This window comes from Nomascus leucogenys, chromosome 20 (genome assembly GCF_006542625.1).
Source record: "Nomascus leucogenys isolate Asia chromosome 20, Asia_NLE_v1, whole genome shotgun sequence".
NCBI classification, from domain to species: Eukaryota; Metazoa; Chordata; class Mammalia; order Primates; family Hylobatidae; genus Nomascus; species Nomascus leucogenys.
In genome coordinates, this window is record NC_044400.1 from 21,743,223 (window position 1) to 21,765,479 (window position 22,257).

The 22,257-nt window shown below is 36.7% G+C and overlaps 1 protein-coding gene across 1 annotated transcript in view; it reads left to right on the forward strand.

Annotated features, from left to right (window-relative positions):
• DPP10 (dipeptidyl peptidase like 10) overlaps positions 1-22,257 on the forward strand; it is a 731,390-nt gene that overhangs the window by 651,587 nt on the left and 57,546 nt on the right. The window contains exons 20-21 of the mRNA XM_003275193.3: positions 16,522-16,716; positions 17,401-17,455. Coding sequence (XP_003275241.1) covers positions 16,522-16,716; positions 17,401-17,455 — 250 coding nt within the window. The remainder of the gene's footprint in view (positions 1-16,521; positions 16,717-17,400; positions 17,456-22,257) is intronic.

Here is a 22,257-nt window from a genome sequence, read left to right on the forward strand (position 1 = left end):
GTCTTCTGTTAACATAGATTTTAGATATGCATGGATTCACAGAATTATATGAATGATATAATATGGATTCATATGAATGATATGGGCTTATTAATAGTTCCTATTTAAAACTTACATGTATATGATATATTTACAGATATACTACTGAATGCTTTTTATAAGAAATATTGAATTTCTTAATTTACAAAGTTCTTAGTTTTAGATGGTCATATAAATGTAGTCATTAATGTAAGGGTAATTCATATTGAAATCAGTTTCTTTTTCTGTTTTAATTATGTGTTTCTAAGAAAAAACATATTAGGATATAATATTAACTATATTACTCGTTTAACATGACTTTGAAAGGTGAAGTTAAAAATACCAAGATATAGTGTATTCTTTCTTGGTAATCCCACACAGCTCCACATCAAAGGAATACATCAATGGCATTATGTTATTCCAGGATTTTTTAAATAATATATTCTTCCCTTTTGACTTATATATAAAAACAGTACATTATGAATTATGTAAGGCTGTGTAGCATGTAAGTCAAAGTGTGTCTATGATGATGGAAGGTGAGACCAGAGCTCCAGGCTTTTCTAGTCCAACACACATATATTTTTGAGCAACAAGTAATGTGCAAAGTTCCCTACTAAAAATGACAGGGCTTCTAGGAGATATAAAACTTGGGAAGAAACTAATAATTATTGCATTTTTAAAAGAAAATCACAACCCAAATAATACAATTGTTATTAACATAGTAAAGTTTTAATCAACGTTTTGATTTGGAATCATTCAGTCATTTTCAGCCTCGGAGTTTAGCACTTGTTCTTCCTCTTTGAGGGCATTCTCTTATAGCCGTTTTTTTCTCATTTTTATCATGCCATTTTAATCAAAATTATAAACCTGATCTAGCTGTAGCCTTCTTCATTAATCCACTGTTTGAGTCCACGTCTTTGTAGCCTCTATGTTTAGAGCTCTCAGTTGTCACCTGTCCCTCAGTAACACGGAGGAAGCATAATCAATTGGAAGTTGCTAGATCAGCCACAACTCACCCTAAAAAAGTGCTTCCATTGATTTTTAGCTTTTTTTATTAAGGTTCCAATATATTGCTAAGGATTTTTCCTTACTTATAAGAAAATATGGCTATGATTTCCTCTAGTCATTAATACCTTGGGAAGGCTGTGCATGCACCAATATGGCGGTGCATTATACTGACATAATCTCCCTCTTTTTCATCACATAGAAAACATGTTATACAAAATAAATCTATGTTGCACAAAACATGCTGCATCTTTGGAAATTAAAAGTGTTGAAAATTATATTTATGCATATATGTTAATGTATAGGTTATATATATTTAAATTTATAAGGGCACGCAAAAAAAAGTCCATCTATATAACATGTAGTTTACATACTTCCTATGCTTTTTTTACTTTTTTTATTATTATTATGATACTTAAGTTTTAGGGTACATGTGTACAATGTGCAGGTTTGTTACATATGTATACATGTGCCATGTTGGTGTGCTGCACCCATTAACTCCTCATTTAAAATTAGGTATATCTCCTAATGCTATCCCTCCCCCCTCCCCCCACCCCACAACATCCCCGGTGTCTGATGTTCCCCTACCTGTGTCCATGTGTTCTCATTGTTCAATTCCCACCTATGAGTGAGAACATGCAGTGTTTGGTTTTTTGTCCTTGCGATAGTTTGCTGAGAATGATGGTTTCCAGTTTCATCCATGTCCCTACAAAGGACATGAACTCATCATTTTTTATGGCTGCATAGTATTCCATGGTGTATATGTGCCACATTTTCTTAATCCAGTCTATCGTTGTTGGACATTCAGGTTGGTTCCAAGTCTTTGCTATTGTGAATAGTGCTGCAGTAAACATATGTGTGCATTGTGTCTTTCTAGCACCATGATTTATAATCCTTTGGGTGTATACCCAGTAATGGGATCACTGGGTCAAATGGTATTTCTAGTTCTAGATCCCTGAGGAATTGCCACACTGACTTCCACAATGGTTGAACTAGTTTACAGTCCCACCAACAGTGTAAAAGTGTTCCTATTTCTCCACATCCTCTCCAGCACCTGTTGTTTCCTGACTTTTCAATGATCGCCATTCTAACTGGTGTGAGATGGTATCTCACTGTGGTTTTGATTCACATTTCTCTGATGGCCAGTGATGATGAGCATTTTTTCATGTGTTTTTTGGCTGCATAAATGTCTTCTTTTAAGAAGTGTCTGTTCATATCCTTTGCCCAGTTTTTGATGGGGTTGTTTGTTTTTTTCTTGTAAATTTGTTTGAGTTCATTGTAGATTCTGGATATTAGCCCTTTGTCAGATGAGTAGGTTGCAAAAATTTTCTCCCATTCTGTAGGTTGCCTGTTCACTCTGATGGTAGTTTCTTTTGCTGTGCAGAAGCTCTTTAGTTTGGTTACATCCCATTTGTCAATTTTGGCTTTTGTTGCCATTGCTTTTGGTGTTTTAGACATGAAGTCCTTGCCCATTCCTATGTCCTGAATGGTATTGCCTAGGTTTTCTTCTAGGGTTTTTATGGTTTTAGGTTTAACATGTAAGTCTTTAATCCATCTTGCATTAAATTTTGCATAAGGTGTGAGGAAGGGATCCAGTTTCAGCTTTCTACATATGGCTAGCCAGTTTTCCCAGCACCATTTATTAAATAGGGAATCCTTTCCCCATTGCTTGTTTTTGTCAGGTTTGTCAAAGATCAGATAGTTGTAGATAAGCAGCATTATTTCTGAGGGCTCTGTTCTGTTCCATTGGTCTATATCTCTGTTTTGGTACCAGTACCATGCTGTTTTGGTTACTGTAGCCTTGTAGTATAGTTTGAAGTCAGGTAGCGTTATGCCTCCAGCTTTGTTCTTTTGGCTTAGGATTGACTTGGCAATGCTGGATCTTTTTTGGTTCCATATAAACTTTAAAGTAGTTTTTTCCAATTCTGTGAAGACAGTCATTGGTAGCTTGATGGGAATGGCATTGAATCTATAAATTACCTTGGGCAGTATGGCCATTTTCACGATGTTGATTCTTCCTACCCATGAGCATGGAATGTTCTTCCATTTGTTTGTATCCTCTTTTATTTCATTGAGCAGTGGTTTGTAGTTCTCCTTGAAGAGTTCTTCACATCCCTTGTAAGTTGGATTCCTAGGTATTTTATTCTCTTTGAAGCCATTGTGAATGGGAGTTCACTCATGATTTGGCTCTCTGTTTGTCTGTTATTGGTGTATAAGAATGCTTATGATTTTTGCACATTGATTTTGTATCCTGAGACTTTGCTAAAGTTTCTTATCAGCTTAAGGATATTTTGGGCTGAGACAATGGGGTTTTCTAGATATACAATCATGTCATCTGCAAACAGGGACAATTTGACTTTCTCTTTTCCTAATTGAATGCCCTTTATTTCCTTCTCCTGCCTGATTGCTCTGGCCAGAACTTCCAGCACTATGTTGAATAGGAGTGGTGAGAGAGGGCATCCCTGTCTTGTGCCAGTTTTCAAAAGGAGTGCTTCCAGATTTTGTCCATTCAGTATGATATTGGCTGTGGGTTTGTCATAGATAGCTCTTATTATTTTGAGATATGTCCCATCAATACCTAATTTATTGAGAGTTTTTAGCATGAAGCGTTGTTGAATTTTATCAAAGGCCTTTTCTGCATCTATTGAGATAATCATGTGGTTTTTGTATTTGGTTCTGTTTATATGCTGGATTACATTTATTGATTTTCATATGTAGAACCAGCCTTGCATCCCAGGGATGAAGCCCATTTGATCATGGTGGATAAGCTTTTTGCTGTGTTGCTGGATTCAGTTTGCCTGTATTTTATTGAGGATTTTTGCATCAATGTTCATCAAGGATATTGGTCTGAAATTCTCTTTTTTTGTTGTGTCTCTGCCAGGCTTTGGTATCAGGATGATGCTGGCCTCATAAAATGAGTTAGGGAGGATTCCCTCTTTTTCTATTGATTGGAATATTTTCAGAAGGAATGGTACCAGTTCCTCCTGGTACCTCTGGTAGAATTTGGCTGTGAATCCATCTGGTCCTGGACTTTTTTTGGTTGGTAAGCTATTAATTATTGCCTCAATTTCAGAGCCTGTTATTGGTCTATTCAGAGATTCAATTTCTTCCTGGTTTTGTCTTGGGAGAGTGTGTGTGTCCAGGAATTTATCCATTTCTTCTAGATTTTCTTGTTTATTTGCGTAGAGTTGTTTGTAGTATTCTCTGATGGTAGATTGTATTTCTGTGGGGTCAGTGGTGATATCCCCTTTGTCATTTTTTATTGCATTTATTTGATTCTTCTCTCTTTTCTTCTTTATTAGTCTTGCTAGCAGTCTATCAATTTTGTTGATCTTTTCAGAAAACCAACCCCTGGATTCATTGATTTTTTGAAGAGTTTTTTGTGTCTCTATTTCTTTCACTTCTGCTCTGATCTTAGTTATTTCTAGCCTTTTGCTAGCTTTTGAATGTGTTTGCTCTTGCTTCTCTAGTTCTTTCAATTGTGATGTTAGGGTGTCAATTTTAGATCTTTCCTGCTTTCTCTTGTGGGCATTTAGTGCTATAAATTTCCCTCTACACACTGCTTTAAATATGTCCCAGAGATTCTGCTATGTTGTGTCTTTATTCTCGTTGGTTTCAAAGAACATCTTTATTTCTGCCTTCATTTCGTTATGTACCCAGTAGTCATTCAGGAGCAGGTTGTTCAGTTTCCATGTAGTTGAGCCGTTTTGAGTGAGTTTCTTAATCCTGAGTTCTAGTTTGATTGCACTGTGGTCTGAGAGACAGCTTGTTATAATTCCTTTTCCTTTACATTTGCTGAGGAGTGTTTCACTTCCAACTATGTGGTCAATTTTGGAATAGGTGTGGTGTGGTGCTGAAAAGAATGCATATTCTGTTGATTTGGGGTGGAGAGTTCTGTAGATGTCTATTAGGTGTGCGTGGTGCAGAGCTGAGTTCAATTCCTGGATATCCTTATTAACTTTCTGTCTCGTTGATCTGTCTAATGTTCACAGTGGGGTTTAAAGTCTCCCATTATTATTGTGTGGGAGTCTAAGTCACTTTGTAGGTCACTAAGGACTTGCTTTATGAATCTGGTTGCTCCTGTATTGAGTGCATATATATTTAGGATAGTTAGTTCTTCTTGTTGAATCAATCCCTTTACCATTATTTAATTTCCTTCTTTGTCTCTTTTGATCTTTGTTGGTTTAAAGTCTGTTTTATCGGAGACTAGGATTGTAACCCCTGCCTTTTTTTGTTTTCCATTTGCTTGGTACATCTTCCTCCATCCCTTTATTTTGAGCCTGTGTGTGTCTCTGCATGTGAGATGGGTTTCCTGAATACAGCACACTGATGGGTCTTGATTCTTTATCCAATTTGCCAGTCTGTGCCTTTTAATTGGAGCATTAGCCCATTTACATTTAAGGTTAGTATTGTTATGTGTGAATTTGATCCTGTCATGTGATGTTAGCTGGTTATTTTGCTGGTTATTCAATGCAGTTTCTTCCTAGCCTTGATGGTCTTTACAATTTGGCATGGTTTTGCAGTGGCTGGTACCGGTTGTTCCTTTCCATATTTAGTGCTTCCTTCAGGAGCTCTTTTAGGGCAGGCCTGGTATTGACAAAATCTCTCAGCATTTGCTTGTCTGTAAAGTATTTTATTTCTCTTTCACGTATGAAGCTTAGTTTGGCTGGATATGAAATTCTGGGTTGAAAATTCTTTTCTTTAAGAATGTTGAATATTGGTCCCCACTCTCTTCTGGCTTGTAGAGTTTCTGCTGAGAGATCAGCTGTTAGTCTGATGGGCTTCCCTTTGTGGGTAACTCGACCTTTCACTCTGGCTGCCCTTAACATTTTTTCCTTCTTTTCAACTTTGGTGAATCTGACAATTATGTGTCTTGGAATTGCTCTTCTCGAGGAGTATCGTTGTGGTGTTCTCTGTATTTCCTGAATGTGAATGTTGGCCTGCCTTGCTAGATTGGGGAAGTTCTCCTGGATAATATCCTGCAGAGTGTTTTCCAACTTGGTTCCATTCTCCCCGTCACTTTCAGGTACACCAATTAGATGTAGATTTGTTCTTTTCACATAGTCCCATATTTCTTGGAGGCTTTGTTCGTTTCTTTTTATTCTTTTTTCTCTAAACTTCTCTTCATGCTTCATTTCATTCATTTTGTCTTCCATTGCTGATACCCTTTCTTCCAGTTGATCACATCGGTTACTGAGGCTTGTGCATTCATCACGTAGTTCTCGTGCTGTGGTTTTCAGCTCCATCAGGTCCTTTAAGGACTTCTCTGCATTGGTTATTCTAGTTATCCATTTGTCTAATTTTTTTTCAAAGTTTTTAACTTCTTTGCCATTGGTTTGAACTTCCTCCTTTAGCTCAGAGTAGTTTGATCTTCTGAAGCCTTCCTCTCTCAACTCATCAAAGTCATTCTCCATCCAGCTTTGTTCTGTTGCTTGTGAGGAATTGCGTTCCATTGAAGGAGGAGAGGCGTTCTGATTTTTAGAGTTTCTGGTTTTTCTGCTCTGTTTTTCCCCATCTTTGTGGTTTTATCTACCTTTGGTCTTTGATGATGGTGATGTACAGATGGGTTTTTGGTGTGGATGTCCTTTCTGTTTGTTAGTTTTCCTTCTAACAGTCAGGAGCCTCAGCTGCAGGTCTGTTGGAGTTTGCTGGAGGTCCATTCCAGACCCTGTTTGCCTGGGTATCAGCAGCGGTGGCTGCAGAACAGCAGATACTGGTGAACCGCAAATGCTGCTGCCTGATCGTTCCTCTGGAAGTTTTGTCTCAGAGGAGTACCCGGCCGTGTGAGGTGTCAGTCCTCCCCTACTGGAGTGTGCCTCCCAGTTAGGCTACTTGGGGGTCAGGCACCCACTTGAGGAGGCAGTCTGCCCGTTCTCAGATCTCAATCTGCGTGCTGGGAGAACCACTGCTCTCTTCAAAGCTCTCAGACAGGGACATTTAAGTCTGCAGAGGTTATTGCTGTCTTTTGTTTGTCTGTGCCCTGCCCCCAGAGGTGGAGCCTACAGAGGCATGCAGGCCTCCTTGAGCTGTGGTGGGCTCCACCCAGTTCGAGCTTCCTGGCCGCTTTGTTTACCTACTCAAGCCTGAGCAATGGCAGGCGCCCCCTCCCCCAGCCTCACTGCCGCCTTGCAGTTTGATCTCAGACTGCTGTGCTAGCAATGAGCAAGGCTCCATGGGCATAGGACCCTCCGAGCCAGATGCAGGATATAATCTCCTGGTGTGCCGTTTGTGAAGCCCGTCGGAAAAGTGCAGTATTAGAGTGGGAGTGACCTGATTTTCCAGGTGCCGTCTGTCACCCCTTTCTTTGACTAGGAAAGGGAATTCCCTGACCCCTTGCACTTCCCAGGTGAGGCCATGCCTCGCCCTGCTTCGGCTCATGCACGGTGCGCTGCACCCACTGTCCTGCACCCACTGTCTGGCACTCCCCGGTGAGATGAACCTGGTACCTCAGTTGGAAATGCAGAAATCACCCATCTTCTGCATCACTCATGCTGGGAGCTGTAGACTGGAGCTGTTCCTATTCGGCCATTTTGGGTCCCTTTTTTTTTTTTTTTTTTTTTTTTTTTGATACGCAGTCTCATTCCTGTCACCCAGGCTGGAGTGCAGTGGTGCGATCTTGGCTCACTGCAACCTCTGCCTCCTGGGTTCAAGCTATTCTCCTGCTTCAGCCTCCCGAGTAGCTAGGATTACAGGTGCCCATCACCACGCCTGGCTAATTTTTGTACTTTTAGTGGAGATGAGGTTTTGCCATGTTGGCCAGACTGTTCTCAAACTCCTGACCTCAGGTGATCTGCCGGCATTGGCCTCCCAAAGTGCTCGATTACAGGTGTGAGCCACCACACTCGGCCCTTCCTATGCTTTTATAAAAACTTGTACTCTCACAGCATTATGATTACAACAGGGCAGATATTCTAATCCCCATTTTTGCAGGTGAGGACACTTGAGGGACAGAATTGATGAGCAATATGCCTCATGTTGGACATCTACTAAGAAGTGAAAACTCAGCAACAATGTGCAATACAAGCTTTTATTACTTTTCCCCCCCAAAAAATTCTAGGGATAAAGGAATTTGAAATATGTGGTGTAAATTCAGAAAAAGACCCATAATTAGAACTTAATAAATAAAAGAGATTTTTTAACACCTTAAATTTATAATCTTATTCTGGCTAAGAATTCAAATTTCCTTTTGCATTGAGGATATAATTGCTTATATGCCGAAGGTATAAGTGAATATTTTGTTGAGGTCAATTTTTATAATTGTGTTCTCTCAAAAAACTGGTGTTATTTATCTATCTACGGTTTATAATTTCTTTACCTCTATATGTCAGTTTACTAAGTTGCAAAATAGTTCTGCTAATGCCTGCTCATACTTAGTACTATAATCATTATTATTTCTATTTAACTGATGCAAAAACTAAGCTAAGATGTAAAATTCCCTATGTTTATATAACCACACTTTCCAGTTGACAAATGGATTTTTAGAATGCAGGTAAAGGATTATATAGTTAGAAAACCAGTATCGTGTCACCACCATACATTACTGAAGGTGTCAGGATGCCCTACCAAGGATGAAATACAGGTTGAAAGTTAGTAATAATTAGCATCCATTCCTGTATTATCAATCCATTGCACAGATATGTATCCCTTGATATGTAGCCCATGTATTGTCAGCCTCAGTACTGTACTAACTACATTCCCATGCTGAATTGCCCTCTCCTTGAAAAAATACGGAAATCTAAGTTGTTGTGGAGATTGGTACCTGCTTCTTTTTTAAAGATACACACACTTTGTTCTGTTTTTTATCTAAATTGCCCCCCCGACCCCCGGTTCCTGAAACAAGCATGTAGAATATTTTCCATGATCATATCCAAAGTGGACTTGCTGCATAGGAGAGTCACATTGCAGTTTTGTGCACATGAAAAATGAGATAAATTCTCCTGTCTTTGGTGTGTTTATAAAATGTGCTAAGCTTTCTTTTAACCATGAATAATTTAGGTATGACCCTTTCTAAGTGCAAGAGAATAAATCAAATGCTATCCTAGCTCTGTGATGATATAGCTATTTGCAGCAACTGAAAGAAAAGATCATCAAAGCCTCTTCCTTTTCTACTTACTCACCCACACTGTTAGAAATTATCTCAAATGAAAATTGGCCAAAGGATAAGAATTAATGTAGTAAGAATTTGACAGCAAAGATGATTAGGAGATTGGACATTCCTTCTATTTTATTGAACAATTTCTGGCTAGGAGATGTCCCGGAGGTCCTTGTCTATTGGTTCTATTCTTATATTTTCATGTGCTGTCTAAGATGTTTATCCTGAGGTTAATTTTGTGTGGATAATGCGAACAGTCCATTTTTGAGTTTTAGAACTGGCTCATTAATATCCATGCTGTTCAGTGTTTCAACTTGTATAACAATAAGGCTTTCATTTTTTGGATTTGTACTATAGTACAAATAACTTCATTTAAACAACTGGACTCTGTTTTTTCTTCATTACTCTCATGATGGTCATTATGTGGTTTTTGCATCAGGCTAAGGAGACAATCTGTGGCTTTCATTCAAGATAAAGAGCAAAATAGTATCAAATTCCCTTCAAGACAAGGAAGAGTGCCTTTGGCCGATAATAGTTGATCATGGCATGAGGAAAACTATTTCATTAAAAATAGGAGAGAGAAAAAAGGGAGAAGTAGGAGGAAGGCTAGGGGAGAGATCCAAAAAATGATTCAATTTTATTAATGCAAAACACCCAAACTTGGAGATCAAGAAAAAAAAATAACATTAAAACATCAATATATGTTTTTTTAATTCTTTAAAAACACAAAAAATTCTGATTGAGGAAAAACATTAAATGCATTTTTCAGGTTTATCTGAAGTCACAGATAACAATATTAACGACGCTAAAATGTACTGAATAGACCCACATATGAATAAGTGAAAATACTTAAGAATTTTTTCTTTAAAATCAAACTATAACTGAGTTCAGAGGCACTCTGGATTTTAGCAGTTTAAAAGCAATCATTGTTACTAATCTAACTATGAAGGAGCTCATAAGATACCTTTAACATATGGATAATAAAATTGCAAAAGTGACAGACACTTGTTCAAGAGATACATGCTGAGCATCATATACATGTGTGAAAGGCACAATATTTCTTTTCCATTTGTATGGCTATGTAACTATAATTCAAGTCAGCAAAGATTTAGTTATGTGACATAAAAACTATTAGAATAATAAAGAGATTTTAAAATTATGTGTATTTGTGCGAATAGACTACAGGTCAAGAACACTTCGATGACATAAACCACCTTCCCTGGGAAATTATGTTCCTGAATAAGAGTGCAAGAATTATTGATGCAGAGTTGCATAGAAATAGCCAGATTTGGGTGGCTCAGCTTCTACAAGAGGAATGGAAGGTGAAAGGTCGGGTCCCAAAGTGTTGTCCAGAACTAGGTTAATAATATTGAACACCTGTATCAAGGACCAGGTATTTTACGAAGCTACATATAGAATCTCATTTAATCCCTGCCATAACTCTACTTGGTAGATGCTATTATCACCCTCTATACCAAATTAAAAGCAAACTTAGGCATAGATGTCTAAAGCCACTGGACGTGGGCTCAACTCAGTTTGATTTGATCCCCATATCATCTGTACCTTTTCACAGTGACATGCTTACTTCTTTATAAAGTCTAGGTCATGAATGCAGGCAACTTTTCTAAAGGTTTGACAATGGACAAAGTCTGAGAATAAAAATAGATGAGTACAAGTGAGTTGGAGATTAGTACAGTTTGAAAATTTAATTTATGAACAGAATTTTTTATACATTATCAGGTAGCCTTCATCATAATCACTGCCAGAAAGAAAAATCTTAGAACTGGGAGATAGGGTCTTGGTAGCAGCATGAACAACCTTGATCGTATCAAATGCTTTCTGGGTTATGACTTATAAAAAAAGGAATTCAACCAAAAGCTACATGTAAATAAACTAGGGTGAGGAATTTGAAGATTATCTTAACAATATCCCTAATGGAAGAAGATAGGAATGTGGACAAGAAACAGTTCTCTGGTAGGAAAAAAATAATGTAATTCCTTACATAATGAAGTAAATACAGTGTATGAGAAAATTCATTCAGCCATTCTTCATGTAGGAAAATCCATCCATCTATGAGAAGAAATTTAAAAATAATAAAGAGATAAATAGAAGGAATTGGCCCAAGAGGCCCTTAGCCAATATGTGGATCGATGTGTACATACTGCTTGAAAGAGGGCAAACTTCATTATACTTTAGATATACATATGCTGCAACTAAATCATCATGGATTGTAAATCTCCATAAAGTAAATTTTTAATTAAACCAAGGCAAATATTGTTTGAAGCTACTATCCTATGTTAATCTCATATTCTACCTGAAATGAATTGTCATGGAGAATAAAATGGAAGCACTGATAGTTGATTATGCTTCAGCATATAAGGTAATATTATTCTTTGCATGCTGTTTCCTTTTCCTTACCTTGATTTTTATTCTGTTCTTTACTCCTCCCTTCACATTCTTTTTAAATTCATAATACCTACAATTAAATTGCAACCCTTGGTTCTCAAGGATTCTAGCTCTCAAAGAGGTACTCATGCAACTGAGTGAACCTGTTGTAGGGCTAGAAAGAGCGATGAACTGAGATGACTATAAAGCAATTCTCTCTATGTCCCCTCTTTCCATTGCCCCAGTGGACACAGATAAGCAGCTGACAAATTCTGCCATGCTTTCAACTGGTCGTCAGAAGTCCTCTCATTAGAATAATATTCTTCCTTCCATTTATTATAACTAAAGCTTTACTGATAAGGGTAAGAGCTTTCAAAAATGTACTTTTAATGGGGTGTGGTGTCTCACGCCTGTAATCCCAGCACTTTGGGAGGCCGAGACAGGCGGATCACGAGGTCAGGAGATCGAGACCATCCTGGCTAACATGGTGAAACCTCGTCTCTACTAATAATACAAAAAATTAGCCAGGCGTGGTGGCGGGAGCCTGCAGTCCCAGCTACTCGGGAGGCTGAGGCAGGAGAATTGCTGAACCCAGGAGGCGGAGCTGGCAGTGAGCCAAGATCGTGCCACTGCACTCCAGTCCGGGTGACAAAGCGAGACTCCATCTCAAAAAAAAAAAAAAAAATGTACTGCCTTGATAATTTGTGATCTTAACTATTTAACACCAAATATTACTTAACAATGAAAACAATAAATAAAAATAAAAAGAACGATTAATTGCTCAAGGTACCTCAGCAGATTGATAATGAAATCAAGGACTAAAACCTTAGTCTTCTGAATATAAATTCAACCCTCTTTTTAGAATTTAATTGAAACACTTTGTGAACCCGATCAAACATGTAGTTTGAACAAATCTCTACACTTTAATCCAGTTTTGGTATAAATGATGTTTTGTTATGCCATAAAGAGGTGACTTGTTCTGTCATTTAAAAAATCTATTCAGTATTGTTTGTTTTATTCTATTTTTCTATATTTTATTAGATTGTGAACTCATCCATACAGACACATTCAGTGTTGAAGGTATAGAAATAGATGAGGATTCTGCCCTCAAAGACCTTAACTTCTAAGAAAAGTTTGCAGTCTTAATTTGATTCTGCTGCTTGTGTTAGGAAATAGACAAGTTTCATATTGCTATGACCTTTTCACTGCTTCAAACAGATGGAATTGTTCTTTTCACCGCAAATTTCAACAAAGTCATATGTCCCCACTCTCAACCTTGAAACACCCTTCTTACTGTGAATCCCCAAAGATTTCTGAGATAGAGATAAAAAAGCAAAATTGTGTAGAAGGAAAATGAGGGAGACACTCAGAAAGAAACAAAAATAACTAAATCAATTGGAGCTCAGCAATCTTGCACAGCCAATACACACATGAGTCATGGTACCCATTTATTATAAGATAGATGATTTGTCTGTAGTACATTCTGTGTGGTTATCCCTAGCACCAAATGTATTGCTATTCCTACCTTACTGAATAAGTACTCTTTGCTTAGCTTTATTTATAAGTCTAGTATTTTCTGCTCAACACTTTGTGAACAAGTAATGCCCCTCATTTTCCTGCCCATGCCTGGTTTGTTCCTTATAACGTCAATGATTAGCATCATAATCCATGTTCTTCTAAGTGTATGTTGAAATAGATATGCCTAGATTGTGTACCAAAGAAAAAGAAACAACACCCAATTAGATCACAGAAACGGGTTCAAAGTCTTTGGTTCATAATGAATTGATACCACTTCGTGATCTAACATTTAAACCTTGAAAAGACTAGGTTAAACTTTAAAATGGCAATTAAGAGAAAAGAACAAAAGAGTGAAATTGTAGTTTTCTTCTATGAGTGTAGCAGTAATGAGTAAAGGATTGTTTTAAAAAACCTTTAGCCATTTACTAATTGTGAGTTTGAAAACTGTGCCTTATTTTAAACCCTATCTTAAAATAATTTATTTGCCTGCCATAAAATGTCTGACTTATTTACATTTTAACTAAACATAACTTAGTTGTGAACTTCTAAAATCGCTGTGAAAAAGGCAACGTGTCATATGTATATTGGAAAGTTATATCTTCTAAATAAACAAAACATCTTATGTTGCCTTAGCACTGCTGCCAGAGTTTAAAGGTGAACAATCCTGCCTTAAAAGTTAAGGACACTCTGGTGATCACTCCAAGGGTCTGTTGATTGCACTTTTTTTATATCCTTGTAAAGCTTTAGATTTCATTGGTCCATCTAGAAAATGGGAGTACCTCTGACATAATAGCTCATATTACATAGCAATTATGCTTTATCCGTAGATATTGTGCATTTAATTACTGTACAACTAGCCAAAATTCTTTATCTAGTTCTCCATTTTTAAGTGTAACTCAAAGAAATATGCTCAACATAAGCAAAATTATCTTCAAGTAAAAGAAGAAAAACAGTTGTCATTGTCCTATAAATCTAATCATGGTTTTGCTCATTACACTTCGTAAAGTATTTTCAAATGCCTTATGCCATTAATGCTTACAAAATGTCTTTGAGGAAAACACAGTAGTATTTGCCATCATTATAGACACAGACTGAGTCCTAGTGTTTCAGTTATTTTTGCCTATGTTTGTAGTAAAGTTGAGATTCAACCTTGGTATTTTTACTCAGCTTAGCATTCAAAGGTGAAGTTCATCTTTGGTACCTGTTCTTTGTGAATCAAAATATTTGCAATAAATCCACAAGCTTCAAAATACAGTGTCTTTACGTAAACTCAAGTCTTTTTAAGGCCTTTCCATTTTAAACTTCATCTATTTTCCCTGAAGAAGGTCTACTTCAACAAGCATTGGCTGTGTCCTATGCATACTAGAAATTATGCTAGGCATGATTCATGCTAGTTCTCAAATGTTAAACAAACTGTATCAGGATCAACTGGGCAACTGAAGACAAAACAAAACAAAACAAAACAACAACAAAAAACCCCAGCAATTCCAGGCTTACTTCTGAATGAAGATATTAGACTTCTAGGTTACAGCATGGGGATATGGGTAGTAACAAATTTCAAATTATCTGATCAAGAGCCAAGGTTGCATAAATTAAAATACATTTAAAAAGAAAATATAAAAGAAAAGAAAAAATATCTAGGTGGCAAACACTGTGGAAAGACAAGGCATATTTAGATTTGAATCACTGAAGATCACATTAAATGAGTGATTTAGAAAAGAATGGAGGAGAGTTGTGATTCATTAATTTCTATGGCACAGTTTATTTACGGTGTTTCTTTATTATATTATAATACATCTCATAATCCACATAACAGAAAACTTACTCCCAAAAAGATTTACTAAATTTTGGAAATATGGAGTGCATGACATAATGGATCTTAAGTGCTTAGACCACAGAAGGCATTTATATTAGTTTGCTAGGACCACCATAACTAAATATCACTGACTGGTTATCTTAAACAATGGAAATTAATTTTCTCACAGCTCTGAAGGCTAGAAGTCAAAGATCAATGTGCCAGCAGGATTGGTTATTTCTGAGGGCTCTCCTTGGGTTGCAGAAAACCACCCTCTTTGCACCTCTTCATATGGTAGTCCCACTGTACCTGTGCACCTCTAGGATCTTTTGTGTGTCCAAATTTCCTCTTCTTTAATGGGCACCAGTCAGATTGAATTACAGCCCACGTTTGTGGTTTCACTTTAACTTAGTTACCTTTTTAAAGGACCTGTCTCCAAATATGGTCACAATCCAAGCAACTGGGTGTTAGGGATTCAACATATAAATTTTGGAGAGCACAATTCAGCCCCTAACAGCTTTTAATAAATTTTAGTTGCTCTGTGTTTTGTCTGATTCTCTACTTACTTCTTTATGTAACTTACTGGTTCCACAAAACCTCTGTATCTGCTCAGTTTCATTTGTTGCTGAGAACTTATTTGCTGTAGTAAATCTAATAACCTAGAACTTGTTATTGGAGATGGTTTGTGTATTGGGGCTTCTAGATAAACATTTACATAAAGAGGAAGGCAGGAGAGTTTGGTGTTTTTAACCTTGAAGAGTGAGTAGGGTGGGAATTTCTCACAGGTTGGCCAACTAACAATGGAGATCCTTTCAGGGTTGGATGTTTAAATGGTCTTCAAATCTATCACATGCACAACTGCCTGTTGGAACTATACCTAGGTATGGATCTAGATACTCCATGTGATTGTTTCAGAGTCTGACTTTTTACTTTTTCTGTATTCTAGAAAATAAACTAATAAATATTTTAAGCTGACATTTTAAAATTGTACCTTCTTTTCCCTCTGGAAAGAACATTCATGCTTTATTATTTGTGTGTCTTTCTTTCCTTCGAACTTTCAAATTTTTCAAACATATATATCTATGCTTCTTCTTGCTGTCAACTTTAGTGATAAAAAAAAGAATTTTTCTCACTGCTTGTTCAAATTTTCTTCAGTGAGAATTCCACCACAAAAACAAACAAATGAACAAAACAATTCAGGAAATACTAATGCAGTTTTTTTTTAAGTTTAACATTATGTGTGGTTGCACATTTCCTGTTAAATTATTATCAACTTTTCATAATGGATGCTGCCCTTCAGCCCTTGGAAGCCATTTGCAATACATTTCTAAAACACTCTGGAAGAAATCCGATAAAGATAGATCTGTCTACCAACTTGACATTCATTCTTTAGAAATGCCTTTGGGAAAGTACTATCCATTTTATTCATTTTTCCCCATTGAGAAATGAGCTAAACTAATTTCTACCGCAATGTTAAGTCATACTTTCATTTCATTCAGGGAACTTTTCAATTACAGTTTTACGAAGGAAAATACAATTTTACAAAGGAAAATTGTAATTTTACCTTCAGGTTTATTATCAAGAATTAACAGAAATTTTAATAGCCAGCACAGTTCTTTCCCATTACTTAACTTGTGCGTATGAAAGCTAAAATTTCTACCAGATTTTCAATTGCTCTTGTTTTGGTCCAATATGTTGGTATTTGCAGGGATGAAGAGCCAGGAGGCCAGTTGGTTACAGATAAGTTCCATATTGACTGGGATTCCGTACTCATTGACATGGATAATGTCATTGTAGCAAGATTTGATGGCAGAGGAAGTGGATTCCAGGGTCTGAAAATTTTGCAGGAGATTCATCGAAGATTAGGTTCAGTAGAAGTAAAGGACCAAATAACAGCTGTGAAGTAAGTGGGTGCACATTTTTCTTCTCTGTTTTCAATAATGACAGAGTCTAGGTATATGACATGTAATATTACTAACCCTGACTCAAGGCTTCTGTTTTAGTGATCGAGCAATTTTGTAAGTTAATCATAAAGCCTATTTCATTTTTTTCAAGTACCTGTCACCCTTAGTGCTATAATAAAAGAATTCTCATATTTCCCCTCTGGAATTAAAATTTACTTTGGATTTATGAAAGTTGGATACATTTTAATTATACCACTATATTATTTGTTTACAGTAATCCACAATGTCTGTTGTATCCTCAGTTAATCACAATTCTTGAAGTTTCACAGATACCATTATCACACTGGCATGAATGTGTGACCTAAGAAAGTTAGTGGGTTCTTTATAATAGCACACAGAAACCAGATATGATATTGTTCAAATGTAGATGTTGATTCAGTAGGCCTGGAATGGGGCCCAGGCTTCTGCATTTATAACAAGCTTTCAGGTGATACCAAACTACTAGGCCATCACTTTGAGTAGCAAGATTTTTGGAGTATATGACCCTTATACATGAATAGAGCTATAGTTAGTAAAGCATTTCTAGTCATTAGCTGTTGTTTTGTATGTATGCATGCCAACTATATATTTGTATATTCATTTAACTCACAAAGATATAACTATTGTTTTTGTTTTCATTGCAGATTTTTGCTGAAACTGCCTTACATTGACTCCAGAAGATTAAGCATTTTTGGAAAGGTAAATAGTAGAAATGCTGGATCTATCTTTCTATGTGTATCTGTGTTATGTAATATCCTATTACACATTCACAGGAGGCCAGTTGGTTACAGTTAAGTTCCATATTGACTGGGATTCATACTTATTAACATGGAAAACCTCACTGTAGCAAGATTTGATAGCAGAGGAAGTGGATTCCAGAGTCTGAAATGTATATATATAATACATGTATACATACATACATATATGTATTGTTTGTATGTATACATATGTAATTACATGCTTCATTATATTACGATTCCGCTGCATTATCCTTTAAAAATAAATAGCATAATTAGTATTATATACAGTCAGTCATTTGTTAATTCAATTATTGGGCAGTTAGTTGGCACCTGGTGTTAGAAGTAGAGAAACAAAAGGACAAAAGGGGGGTTCGCTTTCATGAAGCTTGTGTTCCAGAGAGGGGAAACAGTAAAGAGGTAAATGAAAAACACAGTTTCATATAGTAATAAGCCTCATAAAGAAAACAAAGAAAAACTGATACATAAAAGGTAACTGCAGAAGTGGCCAGTGTCATTAGATTGAGTGGTCAATTTAGGACTCTCTGATGAGGTTATATTTAAACCTATACCTAAATAACAAATGGAAGCTGGTCAAATAAATCTCTTGAAGCAGAATATTCTCCACACAAAAAAACTAGCATGTATCGCAATCTTAGGAAAACAGACACAGGCTTAGAAACTAGCAAATGACCAGTGTGCATAATTACGTCAGCTGTGCTCTCTGCACGGCATTTACTTATTGCAGTAAATGTTATGTCAGATTCAACATTATTTTGACAGTGGGAAAATAGACCTCATATAGATACTTACTGAGTTTGTTTTTTATTTTTGTTTTTTGTTTTTTTGAGACGGAGTCTCACTCTGTTGCCAGGCTGGAGTGTAATGACGCGATCTGGGCTCACTGCAACTTCCACCTCCCGGGTTCCCCGGGTACAAGCGATTCTCCTGCCTCAGCCTCCTGAGTAGCTGGGACTACAAGCAAGTACCACCAAGCCCAGCTAATTTTTGTATTTTCAGTAGAGACGGGGTTTCACCATGTTGGCCAGATGGTCTCGATCTCTTGACCTCTTGATCCGCCCGCCTCAGCCTCCCAAAGTGCTGGGATTACAGGTGTGAGCCACCATACCCAGCCTACTGGGCTTGTTTTTAACACATCAGTGGACAATATATTATAAAGGTAAAAAGGCCGGGCGCGGTGGCTCACTCCTGTAATCCCAGCACTTTGGGAGGCCGAGGCAGGCTAATCACGAGGTCAGGAGATAGAGACCATCCTGGCTAACATCTCTACTAAAAATAGAAAAATCAGCCAGGCGTGGTGGTGGGCGCCTGTAGTCCCAGCTACTCGGGAGGCTGAGGCAGGAGAATGGCGTGAACCTGAGAGGCGGAGCTTGCAGTGAGCCGAGATCGCACCACTGCACTCCAGCCTGGGCGACAGAACGAGACTCCATCTCAAAAATAAAATAAAATAAAAAGATGAAAGGAAAAGGGAGACCTTGAACTATTTTAGTTTAGAAATAAAGCAAATTATTGGTATTCATGGATTTAAACATATGATATTTTCTACTATTCATAAGTAACCTAGAGATCCATGACATAAAATAACTGGTAACTTTAATTGGGGCATAAATTTTAGTGGTACACACTGATAGGTGGGTGTATCAAAAACCACTTAACAAATGAGTAAAATACAAATCAGTGCAAATCACGACCATCCTCTCTCCACTTCAAACATCTGCAGTGTACCATGCCTTTGCAGTATTCTACTCTTGTTGTCAGCAATATTCAACAGATAAGTAAAAATATTTTCTGAGCATTGGTCCTCCAACATAACACAAACAAGTAAATAACTGAAAGTGCATCCCTAGTAGTAAAGAATAGTTTTTCATTTTTTTTGTTTTTTTTTTTTTAAAGGAAAACATCTAAGAAAGTGATCATCCCAAAGAAATGGAAACCCTAGATATATTAAAAAGTGAAATGAAATCCTGTCTCAGACTGCAGCACTGTTAAGCCTTAGGGACATTGTGCTAGGTGAAGATAGCCAGTCACAGAAGGACAAATACTGTATAATTCTACTTATTACATGAGGTATCTAGGGTGGTTGAGTTCATGAAAAAAAAAGAGTGAAATGGCGGTTGCCAGGGTTTGAGGGGAGAGGAAAAAGGGAAGTTGTTTTTTAATGGATATATAATAATGACAAGAATGTAAACTAGTAAAGTAAAAAACAAAGATAAATAGAAAACAACCAAGCCAGAAAATACAGTTCATTGAACAAAAAGAGAGGGATGGAGGGGAGACAAAAAGGGACAGCAAGAGCAGTAAAGGAAGAACGTGAGAGCAAGGTGGTCTCATTTAGTGATGAGCCATTTTATGAGCCCATCAGTTTCTTATTAGAGTTCTTGGAATTTTTGTCTAGTTTCATATTTGCAAAATGAAAAAGTTCTGGAAATCTGTTTCACAGAAACAAACATATATCTGACACTATGTGTGTTTAAAAGTAGTTAATAGAGTAAATTTTATGTTATATGTTTTTCCCACATACAAAAATGTACATGCAGTAGGGAACATTTTACTCCTCAAAAGTCCTGATATATGTAATAATTTACAAATGGCTTAGGGCCTATGTATTTCAATGCTCTACTTACTGTACACATAAATAAGCATAAAGGACCAAATAAGCTTTTACAAACATTCATGGAAATTTAGAGAAGATTCAAAGGGTTGTAAAATGCCTCATGGGAAAGGGCAACATGAGCTGAGTGGTGATCAGCAGGTAGAGGGGAAGGAAAAGAGTCTCAAGCAAATGCACAGTGTCAGTGAGGGGAGCATGTGTGGAGAACATGAAATGAAGTAGTTGACTGTTATTAGAAGAATGATAGGCAATAAGAACGAGAGGAAGACTGGGCAAAGACGATAGGGGATCTTCCATAGCCACTGAGAAATTAGAAGCTGAGCCTATAAACCATGGAAAAATAACACTCTAGGCTTCACATTTAGAAGTTCAAAATCTTTTTCCCCAAATCATCATTGTATACTTGATGTGCCTCAGAGCAAATGACTCTGGAAAACTAAAAGAGTGACATAGGATACAAACAAGTGAAAATATGAATGACTTCATCTTAAATGGAAAAAATATTCCAGGTCAATCAAACAAATATGCATATCTGTGACTGAGTTATAAATTAAAAGTTGACTTTCTCAGCATATAAAAAACACTGTTTATCCGAAGATTCAGTAGACCTTGTGATTCTTTTTTCTTGAAATGCACTGATTTCAGGTTCAAATTAGGTTATGCTAAACTCATAAAATGGGTTGGAAAACAATGTTCTTGCTATACTGATTGCTTGGAAAAGTTTGTTTAAAATTGGAACTAGACTATAAAGACATTTGGAGCCATTGCTTTCTGTGTGGGATTAAAAATTTAATTAGTTTTTAAATTTATGTAACCAATAAAAGACTATTAAGATTTTGTTTCATTTCTTCTGGAGTCACCTTTAGTCCTTTGAAAAGAATATTTTTTCACTTCATATAACTTTTCAAGAATACATACAAACAGTAATATATAATATCCTCTTATTATATGTTTAATCATTTCACTTGTGGCAGTAATATCCCATTTTGATTTCTATTATGACTTACTGGTGCCTTCTTGCTTTTGCCAGGGCACTCTCTTGCTCTCATTTGCACTCACGTTCTTCCTTTATTGCTCTTGCTCTGCCTTATTGTCTCTCCTCCATCCCTCTATTTTTTTTTTCAGTGAACTGTATTTTCTGGCTGGTTGTTCTCTAGTTATCTGTGTTTTGTACTTTACTAGTTTACCTTCTTGCCATTATTATTTTTCTTCTACTTTTTATATCCATTTTATTCATCAATTATTAAGTTGAATGTCTAGCTTATAAATTTTTCATTCTTTCTTTCAAATATAAGCATTTAGGCCAGGTTTGGTGGCTCACACCTGTAATCCCAGCAGTTTGGGAGGCTGAGGCAGGTGGATTGCCTGAGGTCGGGAGTTTGAGACCAGCCTGACCAACATGGAGAAACCCCCACTCTACTAAAAATACAAAAATTAGCCGGGCATGGTGGCACATGCCTCCCAGCTGCTTGGGAGGCTGAGGCAGGAGAATTGCTTGAACCCGGGAGGCAGAGATTGTGGTGAGCCGAGATTGGGCCATTGTACTCCAGCCTGGGTGATAAGAGCCAAACTCTGTCTCAAAACAAAACAAAACAGAAACAAATATAAGCATTTAAATTAAAAATCTCTTTGAGATGCTCTCTTAGGTATTTTTCACTAGTACAGATATAGAGTACTTTTATTAACATATGTGTAAATATCTCTTTATTTGTCAGGGTAAGTCTATGTCTTCTGAACTTTTCTTATTATTTTCACATCAAATTGAATGAAATCATGTTTGGTACTTTTCTGTAACTTACTGACTATAATTGAACTGTGGCCAAAGAACTGATCAAGAAACAAAAATATTTTGAAATATCAATTGATTTATGAGTTAGGAAGGGAATAAATTTTTATCTTTATCAATTATTTAATTTTGTGTAATTAATTTTTTTTGTTTTACTTGATGCTGATGAGCCATTTTATGAGCCCATCAGTTTCTTATTAGAGTTCTAGGAATTTTTGTTTAGTGAATTGATTTTTTTTCCTTTATTTTTTTTTATTTCAACAGAGGTTTGGGGACTAGGTGGTGTTTACTTACATGAATAAGTTCTTTAGTGGTGATTTCTGAGATTTAGGTACACCCATCAGCA